The sequence below is a fragment of the Hyperolius riggenbachi genome, chromosome 1 (genome assembly GCF_040937935.1).
Source record: "Hyperolius riggenbachi isolate aHypRig1 chromosome 1, aHypRig1.pri, whole genome shotgun sequence".
Classification (NCBI taxonomy): Eukaryota; Metazoa; Chordata; class Amphibia; order Anura; family Hyperoliidae; genus Hyperolius; species Hyperolius riggenbachi.
This window is the reverse complement of record NC_090646.1, coordinates 673,658,637-673,683,498: the sequence shown is the minus strand read 5'-3', so window position 1 is coordinate 673,683,498 and position 24,862 is coordinate 673,658,637. Positions and strand designations below refer to the sequence as shown.

Below are 24,862 nucleotides of genomic sequence, written 5' to 3'. Positions count from 1 at the left end.
TACATTTTTAATGTATATTCAGTAAAGTTTATCTTTCATCTCTGCTCACAGAAAGCTACTTAGCTTCAGGGATGGTAAGCCTATAAGGATAGCTGAATGGCTGAAAAAAACTACACAGAAAAAAACAACAACAGATTTTTATACTTAAAAAGTTTGATCTCATAGGCAATACTTGCAATTCATACTAATTAGCCTCATGATTGCTTTGAGCATTTGCCTTGTTCAACCCCAAATTTGGCTTTTTAAGCTTTAAGACTTGAGTCAGCAAAACCATAAATATCTTTATCTTCAAAACGTCTCTCATAATGAGGCGCAAACTTGGCTATTTCTTTGTGAAAGGCACCCCATTTGAGCAATTGGCTAAAGTCCTGCTCCTTATTATCTGCATTCTTCAGCTTAGAAATTTTGTGCATGTAGATTTTGTCTAGAGGGTAAAAAAAAAAAAAAAAAACACTGTGGCAAGTCAGCATCTCAGTCAAATGCCAGTGCATCCTGGACGAGCCCCAAGTGCCCTTTCAGAAAAATGTACACAGCGAATAGACATGAAATACAATTTTCTGAATAACATACACATTTAATGGACATTGGATGTAGCTTGAAATGGACCAGTCAAATGTAGTTGCTGCAAAATGTGATTGGCCCAATTGCAAGCTGCTTGCAATATTGGCATCTTAATGATCATCCCTAGCAGTGGTCATCTTTGAAAACGACTGCCTTTCACAGACTGTCCTTTGCTCGGTCATAACTTTATCATAAAATGACCTCACTTTCTATCAGAAAGGGAGATTTGTTTCTGTTAGAGACCCATATGCTAGGCATATTTTAGCCCCACATGCAGACTAAAACAGACTAAGTTCAAAACCAAAAGAAAAATTATTTCACTTATATAGGGGAAGTTCAACGACAAAGTTCCCATCACTATTTGGCACTAGAGCTTTGTGGGAAAGGCAGGGGTGTAACAATAGTCCCTGCAAGGGATGCAGCTGCAGGGGGGCCTTTGGGGGGAGAAGCCTGAGGGGGGAGCCCTGGCTCTGGGGCCCTCCAGGGCCATTTTTAGGCGCAAGAGGGGGCACAGTGCAGGAAGCCCCCTCAACATGCTCAAAGAGCAGCAGGGAGGGGGGCCTGACTCCTCCCCTCCCTAACCTTGGGCCACCATCAGCGCTCCTCCCTCCAGCAACAACAGCTGGGGGGGGGGGCATCCAAAGTTTTGCAGGGGGCCCAGTGATTTCTAGTTACACCTCTGGGGAAAGGCTAAGATTACTTCAACTCACAAGAGACCCACTAATGCTGATCTCCATATGGTTTTTGAATGGACTCACAGGGTTTACAGGGTATGGGATCACATATTACTTTATCTTTCCCTGCTGACAGCCAGCATATTAATCACTATCAATTTTAGTTTTTAAATTTCTATGAATAAGGCCCGGTTCCCAATAGAGTTAAAAAACGGTCAGTTCCTGGATCAGAACGGATACAATGTTAACCTATGGATCTGTTCACATCTGTCTGTTCAAATGGATCCGTTCCACTGAACGGACCGCAAGTTTCCTGCTGCACCAATTTTTCCAGACCGCTGAGACCAGTGGACCGGAAAAGGAAGCTGAAGTGCTGCATTGCGGCAATGAGAAAATGCAACACTTCTTCACACTAATGAAGAAACTGACTGTTCGAAATAGAAAAATACACTTTGGGGGTGGGGGTCTGAAGGGATGTGGGGAAACGGAACGGAAGCAGTGGAATGGAAATGGAGTGGCAACAAAGTGAAAACTGATGCGATCGATGCGATTCGTTTTCATGGATCCATTTGCCACTTCAACTCAAGTGTGAACTGGGCCTTAAGAAATTCCAGGGGACGATAAATCTGACCTTAGAAACCAAAAGTGTTCCCTGGAGATAGAGCAGCCTACCTTAATTTGCAGACCACTAGCCTGTGTTCCTGACTAACTGACTGTCTCGTTAAATATTTTTCTGCCTTTTTTACATTTTCAACATTTTTGATTGGCATCATCACCCTGAATTGTAAAATAGTAACTATGGAAGCAATGGGGAGTGGTGTGGATTAGTGTGAATCTGGATCAGCTAATTTTCTGGGCGTGGGGGAAGGTGTGTCCTGAGCGAGTAAGTCTACAGTAGGCCTGAAAGATAAATCGAATTTAAACCGAAATCGCGATCAATAAGTTCACAATTTCGGAATCGTCAAAGTGGAGAATATCGCGACATTTCCACAAGGGGGGGGGGGGGGGGGGGGAGTTTGAAGACACTGCTTTAAACTTCCAAGTCCCAGTGTATGTGGCCCGTAGTGTCAGTCATACCTTCCGCATGAGTCCAACGCTGTCCATCCTCTCTTGCCGTCTGCTGGCTCTTGTGCATGGCATACTTCCTGGTTCCTGTATGTCACTTCACATACAGGAAGTATACCATGCATTAGAGCCTGCAGGATGTGAAGTGGATAGACTGGCATCGCTAGGCTCTTGCTGGAAGGTATGTCCAGCACTGCTGCAGCTTAGGGGACAGAGCGGGCACAGAGAGACAAAAAGGGCACAAAGACACAAAAGGGGCACAGAGCGGCCCAGAGGGGGCAGAGAGACATAAAGGGGGCAAAAAAAGACACAGGGGACACAGAAAAAGTGGGGCACAAAGACACAAAGGGGACACAGAGAGAGACAAAGGGGGCAAAAAGACACAGAGCGTGCACAAAGAGAGACAGGGGACAGAGAGGCACAGAGGGGGAACAAAGCTTAATTTGAAGGAAATCGTGAATTGGATTGAAATCGTGATTTGCAACAGAAATCGCTCAATTCAATTTTTTCCTAAAATCGTTCAGGCCTAGTCTACAGCACAGGTGTCGGACTCCAGGCCTGGAGGGCCAGATCCATGCCAGTGTTTAGGATGGACTGAGAAATGGAGAAATGTGTTCTACCTGATGGACCGCACCTTTCCTGACTCAGACCCATCAATTCATTTGAGCTGTGTCAAAAATGTGTGAACCTTGGCCCTCGAGGGACCGGTTTGACATCCCTGGTCTACAGTGTGCGGAAATATGACCTCACTGTCACAGAGCTGGAAATTTTTCTCCTTCAGTTTAAGGGCTCCACCTGTTGACTAGAGGTAGAAAACATGAATATTTCTAATATACTTTATTTAAAATACTGAGTGCAATAAAGTATAAAATAAAAATCATCATTAACTCCTTTTAACACGTGGACACATTCTTTTAAACTGTTCTGAATTCAATACAGATAATAAACTGCACTTAAAATCGTTTTTGGTTAAAATTTTCTGTAACTGTCTATTCTGCTTGTACAGTTTGGGCTATAATAACCTAACAGACAGCATGTGCCCCCACTTGGCATCTGGGGTAAGAGATAACCAGACCTTGCGAAGACTGATCCTGTCTCCTAATCATCTGGAAGGTCCTCATTTCAGTGATCTGATGACTGCTCTGACAACAAGCCGGATAGAGGAATTAGTGTGAGTATAAAATCTCTGATTGCTTTGGAACACCCAATGCCTATTCTACTACATACACAACATACATACATACATACATACATACATACATACATACATACAGTGGCTTGCAAAAGTATTCGGCCCCCTTGAAGTTTTCCACATTACTGCCACAAACATGAATCACTTGTATTGAAATTCCACGTGAAAGACCAATACAAAGTGGTGTACACGTGAGAAGTGGAACAAAACTCATACATGATTGCATTTTTTTATTTGTAAAAAATGTTTGGAAAGTGGTGTGTGCATAATTATTCAGCCCCCTTTGCTCTGAGTGCAGTCAGTTGCCCATAGACATTGCCTGATGAGTGCTAATGACTAAATAGAGTGCACCTGTGTGTAATCTAATGTCAGTACAATTACAGCTACTCTGTGACGATCTCAGAGGTTGTCTAAGAGAATATTGGCAGCAACAACACCATGAAGTCCAAAGAACACACCAGACAGGTCAGGGATAAAGTTATTGAGAAATTTAAAGCTGGCTTAGGCTACAAAAAGATTTCCAAAGCCTTGAACATCCCACGGAGCACTGTTCACGTGATCATTCAGAAATGGAAGGAGTATGGCACAACTGTAAACCTACAAAGACAAGGCCGTCCACCTAAACTCACAGGCGTGCTCATCAGAAATGCAGTCAAAACGCCCATGGTGACTCTGGACGAGCTGCAGAGATCTACAGCTCAGGTGGGGGAATCTGTCCATAGGACAACTATTAGTCATGCACTGCACAAAGTTTGCCTTTATGGAAGAAAGGCAAGAAGAAAGCCATTGTTAAAGGGACACTTAAGTCAAACAAAAAAAATGAGTTTTACTCACCTGGGGCTTCCAATAGCCCCCTGCAGCTGTCCGGTGCCCTCGCTGTCTCCCTCCGATCCTCCTGGCCCCGCCGGCAGCCACTTCCTGTTTCGGTGACAGGAGCTGACAGACTGGGGACGCGAGTGATTCTTCGCGTTCCTGGACACAATAGCGCCATCTATGCTGCTATAGCATATATCATATACCATATAGCAGCATAGAGGGTGCTAATGTGTCTGGGAACGCGAAGAATCACTCGCGTCCCCAGCCTGTCAGCTCCTGTCACCAAAACAGGAAGTGGCTGCCGGCGGGGTCAGGAGGATCGGAGGGAGACGGCGAGGGCACCGGACAGCTGCAGGGGGCTATTGGAAGCCCCAGGTGAGTAAAACTCTTTTTTTTTTTTTTTTGACTTAAGTGTCCCTTTAAAAGAAAAGCATAAGAAGTCCCGTTTGCAGTTTGCCACAAGCCATGTGGGGGACACAGCAAACATGTGGAAGAAGGTGCTCTGCTCAGATGAGACCAAAACAGAACTTTTTGGCCAAAATGCAAAACGCTATGTGTGGAGGAAAACTAACACTGCACATCACTCTGAACACACCATCCCCACTGTCAAATATGGTGGTGGCAGCATCATGCTCTGGGGGTGCTTCTCTTCAGCAGGGACATGGAAGTTGGTCAGAGTTGATGGGAAGATGGATGGAGCCAAATACAGGGCAATCTTGGAAGAAAACCTCTTGGAGTCTGCAAGAGACTTGAGACTGGGGCGGAGGTTCACCTTCCAGCAGGACAATGACCCTAAACATAAAGCCAGGGCAACAATGGAATGGTTTAAAACAAAACATATCCATGTGTTAGAATGGCCCAGTCAAAGTCCAGATCTAAATCCAATCGAGAATCTGTGGCAAGATCTGAAAACTGCTGTTCACAAATGCTGTCCTTCTAATCTGACTGAGCTGGAGCTGTTTTGCAAAGAAGAATGGGCAAGGATTTCAGTCTCTAGATGTGCAAAGCGGTTAGAGACATACCCTAAAAGACTGGCAGCTGTAATTGCAGCAAAAAGGTGGTTCTACAAAGTATTGACTCAGGGGGCTGAATAATTACGCACACCCCACTTTGCAGTTATTTATTTGTAAAAAATGTTTGGAATCGTGTATGATTGTTGTTCCACTTATCATGTGTACACCACTTTGTATTGGTGTTTCACGTGGAATTGCAATACAATTGATTCATGTTTGTGGCAGTAATGTGACAAAATGTGGAAAACTTCAAGGGGGCCGAATACTTTTGCAAGCCACTGTACATACAGTGGGATGCAAAAGTTTGGGCAACGTTGTTAAGTCATGATTTTCCTGTATAAATCGTTGGTTGTTACATTTAACTGACATTATTTTATTGTATCATATAGGAGACACACAGAGTGATATTTGAGAATGGAAATGAAGTTCATTGGATTTACAGAAAGTGTGCAATAATTGTTTAAACAAAATTAGGCAAGTGCATAAATGTGGGCACCAGAAAAAGGAAATGAAATCAAAATGTAGTAGATCCTTCTTTTGCAGAAATTACAGCCTCTAAACGCTTCCTGTAGGTTCCAATGAGTCTGGATTCTGGTTGAAGGTATTTTGGACCATTCCTCTTTACAAAACATATCTAGTTCATTCAGGTTTGATGGCTTCCGAGCATGGACAGCTCTCTTTAACTCACACCACAGATTTTCAATTATTTTCAGGTCTGGAGACTGAGATGGCCATTCCAGAACGTTGTACTTGTTCATCTGCAGGAATGCCTTAGTGGATTTTGAGCAGTGTTTGGGGTCGTTGTTAGAGTTGTCCCGAACGTTTTGGACGCAAACTTATTCGCGCAAACACCGGTGGTTCGCATTCACGTTGAAACGCGAACGTTATGGCGAGTTTGACCCACCCCTATACTACATAATTGGGCTAAACTTTGACCCTCTAGATCACAGTCAGCAGACAAATGACAGCCAATCAGGCTGCACTCCTTCCTGGACCCCCCCCCTTATATAAGGCAGCTGCGTCGGCCATTATCTCACTCCGTGTTGCTGCAGTAGTAAGAGAGGGGAGAGGAACCTGCTGCAGAGATGGGGAAAGCTTAGTTAGGCTCTTGTAGCTTGCTCCTAGCTGATATTTGTTGTTGAAAATCACCACAAAAAGAGCTCTTTTCAGAGCCAATGTTCTTGTGAAGTCTTATATACCAGCAGTCACTGCATAACTGTTCACTGCACCTGTGTGTGTGACAGCTGCACATTAGTAATACCAGTCACTGCATACCTTTTTCACTGCACCTGTGTAACCGCACATTGTTGTACCAGCAGTCACTGCAACCTGTTCACTGCACTTGTGTAACCGCACATCGTATTAGTCAAGTCAGTGCATACCTTTCACTTCATCCCCCCCAATATGGACTGAACAACAGGCAGAGCCAGAGACTGGTCACCCGGCAGGTCTGTTCAAGGTCGTGCTGTCGTGATTTCGTGCGGCCCTCGACAAAAGTACAGTGTTCAGAAGAAGGCACGTGCCATCAACCCCAAATATTGTCAGGACGTAGTTGACTATTTAACACAGAACACCTGATCTTCCCCAGCTTCCGTACGGAAGCATGACATATCTTCTTCCTCCTGCTCTGATTCTGGCACCCCACTTAACACTCAGCCGGGAACCACCACCAAAGTGCCATCATCCCAGGGCTCAGCGTTGTGGCCATTTTTTTGTGTGTCTGCCTCAGATGAGAGCAATGCCATCTGTACTCTGTGCCACCGAAAATTGAGCCGTGGAAAGACCAAGACCCTCGTAGGGACAACTACCTTACGAAGGCACATGATTGCAAAACACAAACTGCAATGAGATGACCACCTGAGGAAAAGCAGCACACAAAAGCAAAGCCACACACCGCAGTGTAAGATACCACACAGCATCTCTGCCTGCAGGCCGCTTGAATGCCTTCTCCGCCACCACAAACAGGGTACAGGACTCCAGGCGGATTCCTGAATTTTTAAGGCCGCTGCTAGCAGTGGCCGCTATAATAATTTTTCTGGTGCATGTACATGCCTGCCTAATTTTTCTGGCTGCACTGAGGTTGCAACAACAAAACAAAAGGCATGTACATTTTCAATCAGCTGGACACTCAGTCACTATTGCATACCTCCCAACATTTAAAATTAGAAATCGGGACACAGGCCACACCCCTAACCACACCCCCAACACACCCCTAACCACACCCCCAAGTCACACCTACCATAACGGGTTTTTTTTAAAATATTGATGCCCTTATATTTTTTAATAAATATATCCCTCATATACCATGCCCATGGGTGGGGCTAACTGTAATGTAGTTATACCAGCTAATGTAGTTACATAAAAAAATATGAAGTAAATGCACATAATGACAGAGAGTGTTTCCCCAGTAAATGCACATAATGAGAGGCAGCTTTTCACCAGTAAATGCACATAAGAGACAGCTTTTCACCAGTAAATGCACATAATAAGAGACGGCTTTTCACCAGTAAATGCACATAAGAGACCGCTTTTCACCACTAAATGCACATAATAAGAGACCGCTTTTCACCACTAAATGCACATAAGAGACCGCTTTTCACCACTAAATGCACATAATAAGAGACAGCTTTTCACCAGTAAATGCACATAATAAGAGACAGCTTTTCACCAGCAAATGCACATAATGACAAACAGCCAGTTGTCCCCAGTATATGTAGCCAGGGATATATGTGCCCAGTATATGTAGCCAGGGATATATGTGCCCAGTATATGTAGCCAGAGGTATATGTCCCCAGTATATGTAGCCAGGGGTGTATGTGCCCAGTATATGTAGGCAGGGGTATATGTAGCCAGGGGGATATGTGCCTAGTATATGTAACCAGGGGGATATGTGCCCAGTATATGTAGCCAGGGGGATATGTGCCCAGTATATGTAGCCAGGGGGATATGTGCCCAGTATATGTAGTCAGGGGTATATGTGCCCAGTATATGTAGTCAGGGGTATATGTGCCCAGTATATGTAGCCAGGGGTATATGTGCCCAGTATATGTAGCCAGGGGGATATGTGCCCAGTATATGTAGCCAGTGTGTATATGTCCCAGTATGTGTAGGCAGGGGTATATGTGCCCAGTATATGTAGCCAGGGATATATATGCCCAGTATATGTAGCCAGGGGTATATGTAGCCAGGGGTATATGTAGCCAGGGGTATATGTGCCCAGTATATGTAGCCAGGGTGTATATGTCCCAGTATATGTAGGCAGGTGTATATGTAGGCAGGTGTATATGTAGCTAGTATATGTAGGCAGGTGTATATGTCCCCAGAATAGGTAGCCAGGTGTTGTCCCCCCCCCCCCCAGGAGAAGAGGGAGAGCCGTGGGCAGCGGTGGAGAAGGGGGGGGCCATTTCCCCCCCTTCCCTCACCTTAGGGGTATATGTGCCCAGTATATGTAGCCAGGGGTATATATGCACAGTATATGTAGCCAGGGGTATATGTGCCCAGTATATGTAGCCAGGGGGACACGTGCCCAGTATATGTAGCCAGGGTGTATATGTCCCAGTATATGTAGGCAGGTGTATATGTAGCCAGTATATGTAGGCAGGTGTATATGTCCCCAGAATAGGTAGCCAGGTGTTGTTCCCCCCCCCCAGGAGAGGAGCAGCACAGAGAGGAGGGAGAGCCGTGGGCAGTGGTGGAGAAGGGGGGGCCATATCCCCCCCTTCCCTCACCTTAGGGTGCTCTCCCTCCCTCGCTGTCCCCTCCGGAACTAAGTGCGGTGGCTGGCAGAGGGGCGGAACTTACCTTCCATGTCTCCGTCTGGTCTCATCGCCGGCGCGGGATGATTTGCCACTACTCTGGTCTGATCCAGACCAGAGCAGCGGCTGCAGAACCAGAACTTCCGGCCGGCGCTTGGAGCGACACAGAAGGTAAGTCCCACCCGCTGCCAAGTGCCAAACACCGCCACAGTTAGTATCGGAGGGGACAGCGAGGCAGGGAGAGCACCCTAAGGTGAGGGAAGGGGGGGAGATGGCCCCCTTCTCCGCCGCTGCTGCTCACAGCTCTCCCTCCACTGCGCTGCTCCCCTCCTGTTATGGGCGGCTGTCAATACTGACAGCCGCCCGGGACTTGGGGGGCTCATACCGGGATAGCGGGAGAGCCCCCCAAAATCGGGAGAATCCCGACGAAAACGGTACGGTTGGGGACTATGCTGTTGTTCTGTCATTCAGCTACCTCAGCCCAACCAAATGGGCTTGAAAACAGCCATCACCTGCACTCTCACCATCACACGCACTAGTCCAGCATGGCCGTCACTACACAAACAGCTGTTTGCGGTGCATTACACAGTGAGTTTAGTCTGTCAGTGTGAAGCAGTACACTAATTACACTCCCTGATTGATGTATACACATTCAAGATGTTATAAAGCACTTTAGGCCTCCAATTTAGCAATAAAATGTGATTTCTGCCCTTAAACCCTGCTGTGCGTAAAATCCTGATTTTTCCCCAGGACTTTTGGTGTGTATCCCACTCCGCCATGCCCCCCTACAGGTTTTAGACCCCTTGAAACATATTTTCCATCACTTTAGTGGCCACAATTAGTGTTTGTAGTTTTGAAAGTTTGCCTGCCCATTGAAGTCTATGGCGGTTTGAAAGTTCGCCCTATATGATATATTTAACTGACATATTTTATCGTAACAACCAACGATTTATACAGGAAAGTCATGATGATTAACAAGTTTGCCCAAACTTTCGCATCCCACTGTAAATAAAGGCAACACAAAAGTGCTCATGTGCTTAAAATAACGTTACATTTCTGTTAATGGCTTGCTTCAACTTGATGCCAGGTTGGGTTTTTAAAGCCATATTGCTTCTTATCCGATCAGATGGTCTGAGCTTAAAGGACACCTGAAGTTTGAGAGATATGAAGACTTGCATATTTATTTTCCTTTAATCAATGCACATTGCCTGGCTATCCTGCCTCTAATACTTTTGACCATAGACCCTGGACAAACCTGCAGATCAGATGTTTGACTGACGTTTGATTGGATTAGCCGCATGCTTTCAGGTATGATCCAGATACTACTGCAGACAGAGAGACCAGCAGGGCTGCCAGGCAACTGGTATTGTTTAAAATGAAATAAATATGGGAACCTCCATATCCCTTTTGCTTCAGGTGTGCGTCACTTAGTTGTGTTACCACACAGCAGGGGTTCTCCATGGTGCTGAACCTATTATGACCCTGAGTGTACATTGCCATGAAAGTAATTTTTATAAACAAATTGTAAGAAAAAAAATATAAAAACACATTGTGGCCTTCTCCTGCGTATGTAAACCATCCCCTTCAAGCATAGGGTGGTGGTGTCACTAGGAACAGAGCAGACAAGCTTGTGCCCTCTCCTGTCTTCGGCTTCTAATAAATCTATATACAGTGCTGCCCATAATTATTCATAACCATGGCACATTTTGACTCAGTTACTTTTATTCATCCAACAAGTAATTTTTTGGCGCGAAATGACATAGGTGTCTCCCAAAAGATAAGACGATGTACATTATTGTGGAAAAAAAACATTTCTCAGCTTTTATTTACATTTGAGCAAAAAGTGCCCAGTCCAAAAATGTCCATACCCTTTACAATAATCAACAGAAAAGCCTTTATTTGGCTATTACAGCAATCAAACACTTCCTATAATTGCAGACAGTTTTTTGCATGTCTCCACAGGTATTTTTTCCCATTCATTTTTAAAAGGACCTACAGAGAATTTGGTGTCATGGTTTGTTTGTTGCAAATGATATTCTCTACAATTAGGTTAAGGTGAATTAAAAAATAAAGAAACAATTTTAGTAACAATATGGGCTTAACTTACTTTTTTTCTGCAGATTGGGGGATAATAGGTTGACAGACAGTTCTTGCGTCCACCTGGCGTCTGGGGTAAGAGATAACCGCACCTTGAAGACACTGAACTTGCCTAATAACAGTTTGGAGGGTCCTAATTTCAGTGTTCTGATGGCAGCTCTGACAACAAGCCGGATAAAGGATTTAGAGTGAGTATACAGGATTGCTGCAATCACTACCTGGTATGTTCTACATGCAATGTAAACTGTAGATAGATAAAATACATAAAAAGCCTATTTAATAGCAGATCTTGGATAGTTTGAAACTTACCAAATTTCCATCATCCACTATGAAACAAGCTTTTACTAGAAACATTTCTTTTAAGGTCTGACATCCAAAACATGTCATACCTGTAACACATTAGAAGAACTAATTTTGGATTGTTTGACAAGACAAGACACAGAACATTTATATAGCGCTTTTCTCCTGGCGGAGTCAAAGCACCAGAGCTGCAGCCACTGGGACATGCTCTATAGACAGTTGCAGTGTCGGGTGTAAGGAGTTGGCTGGCCGCCGCCGCTGGCCCTGCCACTGACTCAGTTATTGCCGTCCCTGCCGCTGACTCATATGCGTGCAGGGCGGCAGGGGGAGGATGCGTCTCAGTGTGTGCTCCGCCTACATAAACAGTAGCCACGTGATTCTCTGCGTGTCAGCTGGCATGCCGAGCTCCGATTGGTCAGACCTTGTATTTGAACCTGGTGAGTGCTCCAGTCTGGGCCCATGATAGCCTATGCTGAGCTTGTTGCTGAGATTGCGCTCACACCAAGTGTTTGTCCTGCTGAGGACTTGTGCCTGTCTCTTGACTAAGCTGCTTCTAGATTGGACTACCTTTTACTGACCTGTCTTGAACCTGACCACGCTGCTCTATTGGATTACCTGTTACTGACCCGGCTTGTTAAAGGATTCGCATGAACGCTGCCTGGACTGACTCTGGCCTGATTGACCTCGCTTCTGTCTAGTGATTATACTTCAGTCATTTCCTGCTACCTTGTCTTCTTCTGGATGGATTAAGCCTATAGGCCTCAGGTGACTATTCAGTATACTGGGTTGCATTGCATTGCTGTGTTTGGTGATTGCTGTCTGCCAGTTTGTATGCTACATCTGCCTGCAGGATATTGTAGTTTGTATTAGGCAGGAGCTTTCACAGGTTTTAGGACTGAGTTATAGGTCAGTCATATGGGCATACAATCTGACTCACAGCAGGTGACCAGGCAAGCCTGACATAGGGAGTCTAGCCTCAAAACTCCTTACTGAATAGGTGCAGGCTTACTAAACAGGTTTAGCACCAGGCATGGGTGTGATTGGATTAGGTATTGGCAGGGTTAGGGCTAGGCATTGGAGAGGGCAGGCATTGGAATGCATAGCCCTGGCAGTGTGGGGCTTCGCACCCTGAGATATACCAGCCCGCATGGTCCACAGTATGGAGCAGTGTTAGGGTGTCTAGCCCAAGAACTCCTTACTGAATAGGTTTAGCACCAGGCATGAATTTGATCGGATTAAGCATTGGGTGGGGTTAGGGCTAGGCATTGGAGAGGGCAGGGTTCTGAGTGAGAGTAGGTAACATATACCCATAATTACTAAGAAAATGCACTGTAAAATAATGGTAATTGTTCCATATAATATTCTACTATTGTCTACCTTCCGGCGCCCCAAGTTTCCTGATGCCTTTATTTAGCCTATGCCTTGTGTTGTGCAAACTGCCAATCATATGCTCCAGAGTTGCCCCATTGAGACAAAGAAAAGATTGGCAAAATGATTCTATCTTATCAAATCTTTATAAATAGGGCGGCAAGGTACTTGGGGAGGAGATGGCGCCTGGAGATGGCAGCCTCGACAGCTTGCTCTTTTTATGTTCGTTTTATGTATTTTTGTTTTTCAACTTTGTCTTGTGCAACCCAACCCGGACAACCTTCACCAGTGAACAACTACTGAGCATTTGGAACTTGGCTAAACATAATCTACCCCTGGATATTTCATCTACTCTTGATCTTCTGGGGATTCTAACCAGTGGAGCTACAGTGCTGAACCAGGCAGTGAGGCTTAGAGGAAGAGGCAAGCGCTCCGGGATCCAGACTCACTTTCAATGCAGAGGACTGCGCTCTCCACTACCTGGAATCATACTCACTAATGTCAGGTTGTTATGTAACAAACTAGATGAGCTTCAACTACTGATCAGGACAAAGGCCCAGTGCACACCAAAATCACTAGCAGATCGTCAAAATGCTAGCGGTTTTTGGAGCCGATTTCAGAGCGATTCTAGGCATGTTTAGAGGCGTTTTCTAAACATGCCTAGTGTTTTTGGGAACATTGTTGTGTAGCAGATTAATTATATTGTTACAGTAAAAGCTGTTACTGAACAGCTTCTGTAACAAAAACGCCTGGCAAACTGCTCTGATCTAGCGTTTTTCAGAGCGGTTTGCGTTTTCCCTATCTTTAACATTGAGGCAGAAACACTTCTGCAAACCGCAAACGTGCAGCAGGAGGCACGTTTGCGGTTTGCTAAAAACCTCAAACCACTGGTGTGCACCATCCCATTGAAATACATTAGCCAAGCGTTTTCACTGGCATATGCGGTTGGCGGATCGCTCCTAAAACCGCTCGGTGTTAACTGGGCCAAAGAAAGACTTTCATCTCTCTGCTGCTCTTTGCTTCTCAGAAACTTGGCTGTCTGAGCTTATTTCAGACAACGCTCTGCAGATTAATGGATTTACACTCTACAGATCTGACCGGGACCCACTTATTTCTGGAAAAACCAAAGGTGGAGGACTCTGTTTCTGTATTAATGATAGGTGGTGCACAGATGTTACAGTTATTAAGAGGACATGCTCGGCTGGGATGGAAACACTGGCTGGATGATTTTGGCATACAGCTCATGAAAACCCAAATTTCCCATCTCAAAAAATTAGCATATGTCATCCGACCAATAAAAGAAAAGTGTTTTTTAAAACAAAAAAAAAGTCAACCTTCAAATAATTATGTTCAGTTATGCACTCAATACTTGGTCGAGAATCCTTTTGCAGAAAGTCCAGTGTCAAGTACCCACAGTCAGTGATGGTCTGGGGTGCCATGTCAGCTACTGGTGTTGGTCCACTGTGTTTTATCAAGGGCAGGGTCAATGCAGCTAGCTATCAGGAGATTTTGGAGCACTTCATGCTTCCATCTGCTGAAAAGCTTTATGGAGATGAAGATTTCATTTTTCAGCACGACCTGGCACCTGCTCACAGTGCCAAAACCACTGGTAAATAGTTTACTGACCATGGTTTTACTGTGCTCAATTGGCCTGCCAATTAGATAAGACCCTAATCTGCCCCTTGCGGGCGTCTGATCACCCACACCATCAGATCGCCCGCAGACCCACCCTCAGATTGCCTCCGAAGTGCATTGTTTACATCTGTTCTTCCCTCTAATCACCCACTGATCACCCATCAGTCACCATCAATCACCACCTGTCACTGCTACCCATCAGATCAGAGCCTAATCTGCCCCTTGGGCACCCAATCGCATCAAAAAAGGGCGCGTGGTGTAAACGATAAGCAGTATTATCGTTTATAAAAAATATTGTGTAGAATTTCGTTTACAAATAGTGTTTTAACAATTTATAAATCATTAAATAATGTGTTTGAAATCGGCAATTCTTAAAACGTTAATCTTCCCTGTTTGTAAACTGAAACTTATAATTACGTTTGTTAAAAAAACAGTAATATTTGTTTAAACATTATAATTATATATTGTTATGAATAATCTTGATTTATCATTTATTATTATAATAAAATGTGAAAATATTGTTTATAACAATGATATTAATATACGTACATTCATAATAACTGTTGATTAGTATTATTAAAATTGTACTAAAACTATACCTAACCCTACTCTCACACAAAACCTTCCCTGTACCTATCCCTAACCCCTAGACCCCCTGGTGGTGCCTAAACCTAAGACCCCCCTGGTGGTGCCTAAACCTAAGACCCCACTGGTGGTGCCTAAACCTAAGACCCCCCTGGTGGTGCCTAAAACTAACCACCCCAAAGCCCTCCCTGTACCTATCCCTAACCCCTAGACCCCCTGGTGGTGCCTAAACTTAAGACCCCCCTGGTGGTGCCTAAACCTAAGACCCCCCTGGTGGTGCCTAAACCTAAGACCCCCCTGGTGGTGCCTAAACCTTAGACCCCCTATGGATAATAATGTTTTACAAACATTAATAAATAAAAAATTTAAATAAAAAAATTTAAATCATTTTTTTGGGTGGATAATAATGTTTTAGAAATGTTTTACATATAGTGATTGTAAAAAATATATTGCAATTTACGTTAGGTACTGATCGCTTTATTTTGTGAATAATAATGTTTTACAAACAGTAAGGGTTAAAATGTTAAATGTTTTAATTGAATAGGATAAATATGTTTAGTATTTTTATAAACGTTATTCCTCACGTGCTGATTTTGTAAAGTTAAATCATCACAAGCACAGTTATAAAACATTAAAAATCTCCGGGCGTCGTTTGTAAAGCGTTATTTATCTCCGGCGCCCTTTTTTCCCTGTTCGGCGCCCATTAAACGATATTTATAATGGGAGTGAAAGGGGCCCTTTTTGTCCACTTGTCTCATGCGCCCAAATCTCCTGCTTCCACCCAATCACCCGCCCACACCCTCAGAACACCCTCAGACTCCCCCACCCTGTGTACTGTATACATCTATTCTCCCCTGTAAAATCACCCACTGATCACCTGTCAATAACCTGTCAATCACCCCCTGTCACTGCCACCCATCAGATCAGACCCTAACCTGCCCCTTGCGGGCATCTGATCACCCACCCACATGCTCAGATCGCCCGCAGACCCACACTCAGATCACCTCCAAAGTGCATTGTTTACATCTGTTCTTCCCTCTAATCACCCACTGAACACCCATCAATCACCCCCTGTCACTGCTACCCATCAGATCAGACCCCTATCTGCCCCTTGGGCACCCCAATCACCCGCCCTCAGACCCCAGCCCTGATCACCTCGGAAGTGCATTGCTTGCATATATGCTTCCCTCTAATTAAACCCTGATCACCTATCAATTACCCCGTCACCCCCTGTCACTGATACCCATCAGATCAGACCCTAAACTGCCCCCTGTGGGCACCCAAACACCCGCCCACACCCTCAGACCCCGCCTGAACACCTCTCCAGTGCATTATTTACATCTGTTCTCCCCTCTAATCACCACCTGAGACACCCATCAATCACCTCCTGTCACCCCCTAGCACTCCTATCCATCAGATCAGGTCCTAATCTGCCTCCTGCGGGCTTCTGATTAGTGTTGGGCGAACACCTGGATGTTCGGGTTCGGGAAAGTTCGCCGAACATGGCCGCGATGTTTGGCATGTTGGGCCGAACCCCGAACTCCCCGAACATCCTGCTTTTGGGGGCCCTATGGGGGCGCAGGCATAAGGGGGGAGCATGCCCCGATCGCGGGGGGGGGGGGGGGGGTCGGAAATTCCCCCCACCCCCTCCGCTAGCGCTCCCCCCTCTGCCCGCTTCCCCATACAAAAGTTTAAGGAAAGTAAAACAGTACCGGCGGTAGTGGCTGGCAGTGGGCGGCACTGAAGTGAGTGAGGAGGAGGAGTCCGGAGAGTGACGCGTTGAGGGAGGCCGGGCAGCGGGTGTGAGGTCAGAGAAAGGGCGGAAGTACCACAAGGGTACTACCGCTGAACCGCCCGCTGCCCGGCCTCCCTCAACGCGTCACTCTCTGGACTCCTCCTCCTCACTCACTTCACAGTGCCGCCCACTGCCAGCCACTACCGCCAGTACTGTTTTACTTTCCTTAAACTTTTGTATGGGGAAGCAGGCAGAGGGGGGAGCGCTAGCGGAGGGGGTGGGGGGAATTTCCGACCCCCCCCCCCCCGCGATCGGGGCATGTTCCCCCCTTATGCCTGCGACCCCATAGGGGGGCCGTATTCGGCCGAACAGGGCCCTGTTCGGCCAGGCATTGAGCCGTTCGGGCGAACCCGAACAGTTTGGCCGAACACCACCAGGTGTTCGGCCGAACTCGAACATCACCCGAACAGGGTGATGTTCTGCAGAACCCGAACAGTGGCGAACACTGTTCGCCCAACACTACTTCTGATCACCCGGGCAAACCCTCACCCGCCCCACCGCAGTGACAGAATTTTTTTTTTCTGATCACTGCTGGTCTCTACGACTTAATTGTGGCTGAGACCAACCATTATGCCACACAATACGCAACCGCCAATCCAAGAAGCTACCATGCCCAGCCTTTTCGGTGGAAACCACTGCAAGTTTCCGAACGTAACATTTTTTGGGGCCTTCTCCTAACATGGGTCTAGTCAAAAAGAATGTATTGCAGTCTTATTGGTCTACGCACCCAATACATCACATGCCCATGTTCTCTGCTGCCATGTCCAGGTCACGATTTGAGAACATCCTGCGCTTCCTGCACTTCAGTGCCAATACAACCTGTCATCTAAGAGACCACCCTGCTTATGACCGGTTCCACAAAATTCGGCCCCTCATAGACCACCTGTCATCAAATTTGAAGATGCTTATACCCCTGAACAGTAATTTTGACGCATTTGGTTTCCAGACTACTCCTCACGGTTTTGGGCCCCTAAAATGCCAGGGCAGTATAGGAACAGCACAAGTGACCCAATTTTAGAAATAAGACACCCCAAGGTATTCCGTTGTATGGTGAGTTCATAGAAGATTTTATTTTTTGCCACAAGTTAGTGGAAAATGACACTTTGTGAAAAAAAAACAATAAAAATCAATTTTATTTTCCACTAACTTGTGACAAAAAATAAAATCTTCTATGAACTCACCATACTCCTAATGGAATACCTTGGGGTGTCTTCTTTCTAAAATGGGGTCACTTGTGGGGCTCCTATACTGCCCTGGCATTTTAGGAGCCCTAAAGCGTGAGTAGTCTAAAAACCAAATTCCTCAAAATGACCCGTGAAATCCTAAAGGTACTCATAGGACGCTGGGCCCCTTAGCGAACCTAGGCTGCAAAAAAGTGTCACACGTGGTATCGCCATACTCAAGGGAAGTAGTATAATGAGTTTTGGGGTGTATTTTTACAAATGCCCATGCTGGGTGAGAGAAATCTCTCTGTAAATGGACAATTGTGTGTAAAAAAAATCTCATTCACAGAGATATTTCTCCCACCCAGCAATGGGTATGTGTAAAAATACACCCCAAAACACATTATAATACTTCTCCTGAGTACGGCGATACCACATGTGTGACCCCTTTTTGCAGCCTAGGTGCGGTAAAGAGCCCAACGTCCTATGAGCACCTTTAGGCTTTACAGGGGTGCTTACAATTTAGCACCCCCAAAATGCAAGGACAGTAAACACCCCACAAATGACCCTATTTTAGAAAGTAGACACCCCAAAGTATTCAGAGAGGAGCATGGTGAGTCCGTGGCAGATTTCATTTTTTTTGTCACAAGTTAGCAGAAATTGAAACAAAAGTAAAACAAACAAAAAAAAAAAGTTTCTTAGTGTCATTTTCCGCTAACTTGTGACAAAAAAATAAAATCTTCTATGAACTCACTATGCCTCTTAGTGAATACTTTGGGATGTCTTCTTTCCAAAATGGGGTCATTTGGGGGGTATTTATACTATCCTGGAATTTTAGCCCCTCATGAAACATGTCAGGTGGTCAGAAAAGTCAGAGATGCTGGAAAATGGGAAAATTCACTTTTGGCACCATAGTTTGTAAACGCTATAACTTTTACCCAATCCAATAAATATACACTGAATGGTTTTTTTTTTTTTTTATCAAGGACATGTAGCAGAATAAAGTTGGACAAAAATGTATACAGAAATTTTACTTTATTTGAAAAATGTCAGCACACAAAGTAAAAAAAAAAAAATCACTTTTTTTTTTTTTTACAAAATTCATGTCTTTTTTGATGAATATAAAAAAAACTAAAAATCACAGCAGCAATTAAGAGGCACCAAAAGAAATCTGTATTAGGAACAAGAAAAGGAGGTAAAATTTATTTAGGTGGTAGATTGTGTGATCGAGCAATAAACCGTTAAACCTGCAGTGGTCTGAATGGGAAAAAAAGGCTCTGGTCCTTAAGTGGTTTAAAACACTTCAGAAACGGTCTGGTGTGCACTAGCCCTCTGTGTCTGTTTCTGTTGCAAACAGAACAATATGTCCTAATTATTTTAGCTGACAGTTCTAAGCAGAAAAGTGATTATATTTGTTGCTTATATATGTGTATAAATACAAAAGGATACAACATAGAAGATGTTAGACTACATGTATTCCTTCAGACGCAAAAAAAGATTATTCTAAAAAAACTCGAGGAAAATTGTTCCATGGCTGACTCGTCCACAATAAGGAAATCTCTACTTGAAATTACCAACTACAGAAAAAAGCCTCCACAATCATTAGACAACCTGCAGCTTGTAAATGAGCTGAATACATTGTATTGCAGGTTTGACACTACCAACAAAAGCCAAATGCACTAAGTCATTTTGCATAATTTGCATCGCTGCAACAGGCAAACTGAGCACTCAGCCAGCCAACGTCTCCACCCCCTGCGGTGCATCAGCATCTACACAACACAGGAGGCCAGACACAATCTGCTAACCTGTCCCCAGATGTGCATGCTCTACCAATATGCCAATCAGATGTAAACAGACTTTCCAAAAGACAAAACACTAAGAAAGCAGCTGGGCCAGACTCGGTGACTGCGAAATGTTTGAAACTCTGTGCTGATCAATTAGCGGCTGTATTTACAGATGTATTGAAATCATCTCTGGAACTCTCAATTGTACCTGCCTGTTTTAAACACCCAATAATTGTACCAATTCCCCCCCCCCCCTTAAAATGATTACAGGCCTGTTACCCTGACATCATTGGTCATAAAAGCATTTGAAAAACTGATAGTGGCTTATCTGAAATATTACAGATCCCCTGCTGGACTCTCTGCAATTTGCCTACAGGCCTAATAGACTTGCAGATGACTCTGACGCAAAAAAAAAATATTCTAAAAAACTTGAGGAAAATGGTCCACTGCTCTACATCAAATTACCAACTACAGAAAAAAAAACACAATCACTACAACCTGCAGCTTGCAAATGAGTTGAATACATTTTATTGCAGGTTTGACACTACCAACAAAAGCCAAACACACCAAGTCACTTTGCATAATTTGCATCTCTGCAACAACAGGCAAACTGATCACTCCTCCAACCAGCCAGTGTCTCCACCCCCTGCAATGCTTCAGCATCTACACAGCACAGGAGGCCAGACACAATCTGCTAACCTGTCCCCAGATGTGTATGCTCTACCAATATGCCAATCAGATGTAAACAAACTCTTCAAAAGACAAACCGCTAAGAAAGCAGCTGGACCTGTTTTAAATGCTCAATCATTGTACCAATTCCAAACAGAATAAAACCTACATGCTTAAACGATTACAGGCCTGTTGCCCTGACATCATGGTTATGAAAGCATTTGAAAAACTGATAATGGCTTATGTGAAATCCATCACAGATCCCCTGCTGGACTCTCTGCAATTTGCCTACAGGCCTAATAGATCCGCAGACGATAGACGATGCCGTGAACATGTGTATGCATTATGTACTACAGCATCTAGACACCCCAGGAACCTACACCAGGATTTTATTCATAGATTTCAGCTCTGCATTTAATACTATAATTCCATCACTGCTACACAGCAAGCTCTCCCAGCTACACATACCTGAATCCATCTGCAAAAGGATAACCGATTTCTTAACCGACAGGAGACAGCATGTTAGAGAGCTTGATGTGAGTTTCCCAAGTCTGACAGTCAGTACTGGAGCACCCCAGGGCTGTGTACTTTCCCCACTGCTCTACTCACTTTACACCAATGACTGCATCTCCACAGATCCATCTGTTAAGGTTCTGAAGTTTGCAGATGACACAACTGTAGTTGGTCTCATACAAAACAGGGACGAGTCAGCATACAGGCATGTGGTGGCACAGCTTTCCTCCTGGTGCAGCAGCAACAACTTGGAACTAAATGTTCTTAAAACCATGGAGATAATGGACTTAGGAGATCCCCAGCACCTCCCCTTAACCATAAATGGATCCACAATAACCCAGCTAGTCATTCAAGTTTCTTGGTGTAATAGATTCCGGAAAAGCCGCCGCGCGGAATGGCAGCAAGGCGGCTGGTTCCGCATTCAGCTCAGCGGTTTACACGCGGCGGCATGCGTCTGATGTGGCTGGGCCTTCTAGTGCACACAGATTGAGGAATACGCGCGCGCTGAGAGGCAGAACCTTTATGACGAACGAAAAGGGATCAGCTGACCAGGTTGGACAGCTGATCTCAGAGCGGGAGGCTATTGGTTGATCAACGCTGGGTGGCGCCGGGGAGTGCCGCTCTATATATAGTTATTGCTGGTCAGTCTCAGGTTGTCTGCCGTTGCGAATACTTACGTGAAAGCACTCAGACCATAGTCAGATCCCACAGTGTGTTAGAACCAGGAGGACCTGGGAATTCACACTGAGCCAGATTATCACTGTATTACTACTGTGTTATACTTCAGACTAGTTCCAGGGTGTTAAGACCACGGACCTCACACCCAAGACTAGGGACACTGTGTTACTACTGTGTTATACTTCAGACTAGTTACAGGGTGTTGTGACTACGGACCTCACACCCAAGCTTAGGGATACTGTGTCATTGCTGTGTTATCATTTAGACCAGTTCCAGGGTGCTGTGACCAAGGACCACACACTCAAGCTTAGGAACACTGTGCTATTACTGTGTTATTCTCTAGACTAGTTCTGGGTGTCGAGACCTCACACCCCAGACTAGGATTGTGCTTTATATCTGTTATTACTATTTGCTCGGGTGCTGCCGACCTGGCCTGCCCGACCCCTCGGGCTGTCACTCATCCTTCGAGTGTTCAGCCTGTCGGTACTACCCATGACACTATTCCACCTAGTGTCAGTTAGCTGCAGGGACCTCTTGCCCTTAGAGAGGCCTCTCTGCAGTACAGCCAAGGGCTCTATCCCTTAGGAGTCCTTTGGCTGCAGTATAGTCTGATTCCCGGTATTGCAGGGAATCACTGGCTCTCAGGTGATCTCTATCACCTGTCCTAGGAGATAGTCTTCACACAGCCAAGGCCCACCTGCTCCTCAGGTGATCCATGCTTATTGTTATCGGTGTCTCCCGCCCCACGGGAGACAGCCTATTGTTGCACCAAAACACTTACACTTTATCAGGTGTCCAGAGGTTAGTCATATATCTGTATTATTGGTGATTCTGCAGATCATCAACAATCAGGTATATATCTGTATTGTTGGTGATACTGCAGATCACCAATAATCAGATTCTCTCTGTGTGCTGACACCGATCGTTACACTTGGGTCCACAATCTCAAACAACCTAAAATGGGACAACAATACTGCCACTATCATCAAGAAAGTGCAGCAGAGGATGTACCATCTATGGCGGCTGAAAATGTTGCAGTTACTTTAGATAACCGGTCTTAGTAAAAGTACTTGCTCTGCAGAGTTTCTCTTGAAGGAGGATTTCTCTTAGAGAGAAAGAGGCATTTCTAGAAGCACAATGTAGAACGTTGTGCTGTGTCTCCCACAAGGCCAGAGCGCGGTATCAGCTCGAGATGTACCAACATCCAGGCTGCAGTGGGGTAAACATCAAGTGTTTTCATATTTCCTAAAGGTAAGCAATGGCCAGAGAACAGAAAACAATGTTCTCCTAAGAACAAGGGGACAGGTCACTGGAAAAGGTTTTTTTCCAGTGCATGCACAGTAAAGACTGTGCTGGTCATTCTATCACATGGTCTTGGCAGCCTATGGCAGGCTGAGGAGATGACTGAAAGTGGACTCCACCCATTGAGTGTAGAGTCCAGGGTTAACTCTTGACTGGCTGTTTATAAGGAATGGACGGTATAGGGGAAAGCACTTCCACTTCACTTCTATTCACTTCCTAACTTCTTGTAACATCAATTATCTGTATGCTGTATATAGCCAAGTGTTGTGTTTTTCCACAACGTAGCATAGATGTTCGTAAGATAAAGACTGGTCGATTCACAAGGGATGGACCAAGAGCATGAAACGCTTAAGATGACTTACTACAGATTGATAGCTTCGCTGAGGTAGCTAACATGTAACAAAGATTACTGATGAACACACCTGTATATCTGTTTTGCCAAATAAACTCCTTAACCAGCCTGGCGGTATGGACGAGCTCAGCTCGTCCATCACCGCCGGAGGCTGCCGCTCAGGCCCTGCTGGGCCGATTTTCTTCAAATAAAGTGCAGCACACGCAGCCGGCACTTTGCCAGCCGCGTGTGCTGCCCGATCGCCGCCGCTCTGCGGCGATCCGCCGCGAGCAGCGGCGAAAGAGGGTCCCCCCAGCCGCCTGAGCCCAGCGTAGCCGGAACAAAAAGTTCCGGCCAGCGCTAAGGGCTGGATCGGAGGCGGCTGACGTCAGGACGTCGGCTGACGTCGATGACGTCACTCCGCTCGTCGCTATGGCGACGATCTAAGCAAAACAAGGAAGGCCGCTCATTGCGGCCTTCCTTGTTTATTCTGGGCGCCGGAGGCGATCGGAAGAACGCCTCCGGAGCGCCCTCTAGTGGGCTTTCATGCAGCCAACTTTCAGTTGGCTGCATGAAATAGTTTTTTTTTAATTAAAAAAAAACCCTCCCGCAGCCTCCCTGGCGATCTTATCAGAACGCCAGGGTGGTTAAACTTTGAAGACATCTAACAGTTTGATCTCCTTTGCTGTTGCTGTGATAAGTGTTAAGTTATCACAAGTTCTGTGATATGGTGCTGAACAAAGGTGTAGTGTTGCTGCCCATGGCAACCAACAAATATTTATTACATTGTCCTTTAATGCAGAACCATGCTAGAGCTGCTAGGACTTTTTGTCTCTGTCCTTTTATTTTTTGTTTAAGCAACTGCCAAGAAAAATATCTTGTAAGTGCAAACTTACTTGGCCAAATAAATTGATTCTAATTCTGAAAAGAGTAGCAGTTGTGACCATACCATGTAATATGATAAAATGTAATTTAATATGCTGCACACAGTAGAAGTCTGCAAATAAGATTCCAAGAGTAGCAAAAGACAACCAATTAGGGATGAGTGAGATTAGTTTCATGAGGAGCAAAACTGCCCCAGCAATGCACAAGAGCAGCATGACCAGCTGCAGAAAGGGTAAGGTTGCCTATATCACTGCCTCTCGCTGCGCTGCACACTGCTGTCCATCCTCTTAACACAAAATATACTATTATTAACCTTTTGGGGACCAAGTACGTTGAATCAATGTCCAGCAGGTGGTGCTACCGTTGTGACTGGACGTTGATTCAATGTCTGCGCTAAAGAACCATCCTGACGCAATCGTGCACACCGGAGAGGGAAGATTAAGCTGTCATATGACAGCTGGCATCTCCCCTCAGTGATCAGCAGCCATTGCGTATGGCTGCTGATCATGTGATCACTACGATCGCCGTCGGATCGTAGTGATCAATTTGACAGCTGCGGCGGTAGGGGGGAAAGAAGATGATCCACTCACCTCCCTGCTGTTCCCGCGACGATCAGCGCTCCCCACTGCTCTTGCTGGCATTTCTGCTCCTTCTGACGTCAGCACCGGGTCCCGGCTTGAT

General features: G+C 45.3%; 1 protein-coding gene across 1 annotated transcript in view; it reads left to right on the top strand.

Annotated features, from left to right (window-relative positions):
* LOC137532518 (NACHT, LRR and PYD domains-containing protein 3-like) overlaps positions 1-24,862 on the top strand; it is a 99,717-nt gene that overhangs the window by 65,186 nt on the left and 9,669 nt on the right. The window contains exons 13-14 of the mRNA XM_068253108.1: positions 3,307-3,471; positions 11,197-11,361. Coding sequence (XP_068109209.1) covers positions 3,307-3,471; positions 11,197-11,361 — 330 coding nt within the window. The remainder of the gene's footprint in view (positions 1-3,306; positions 3,472-11,196; positions 11,362-24,862) is intronic.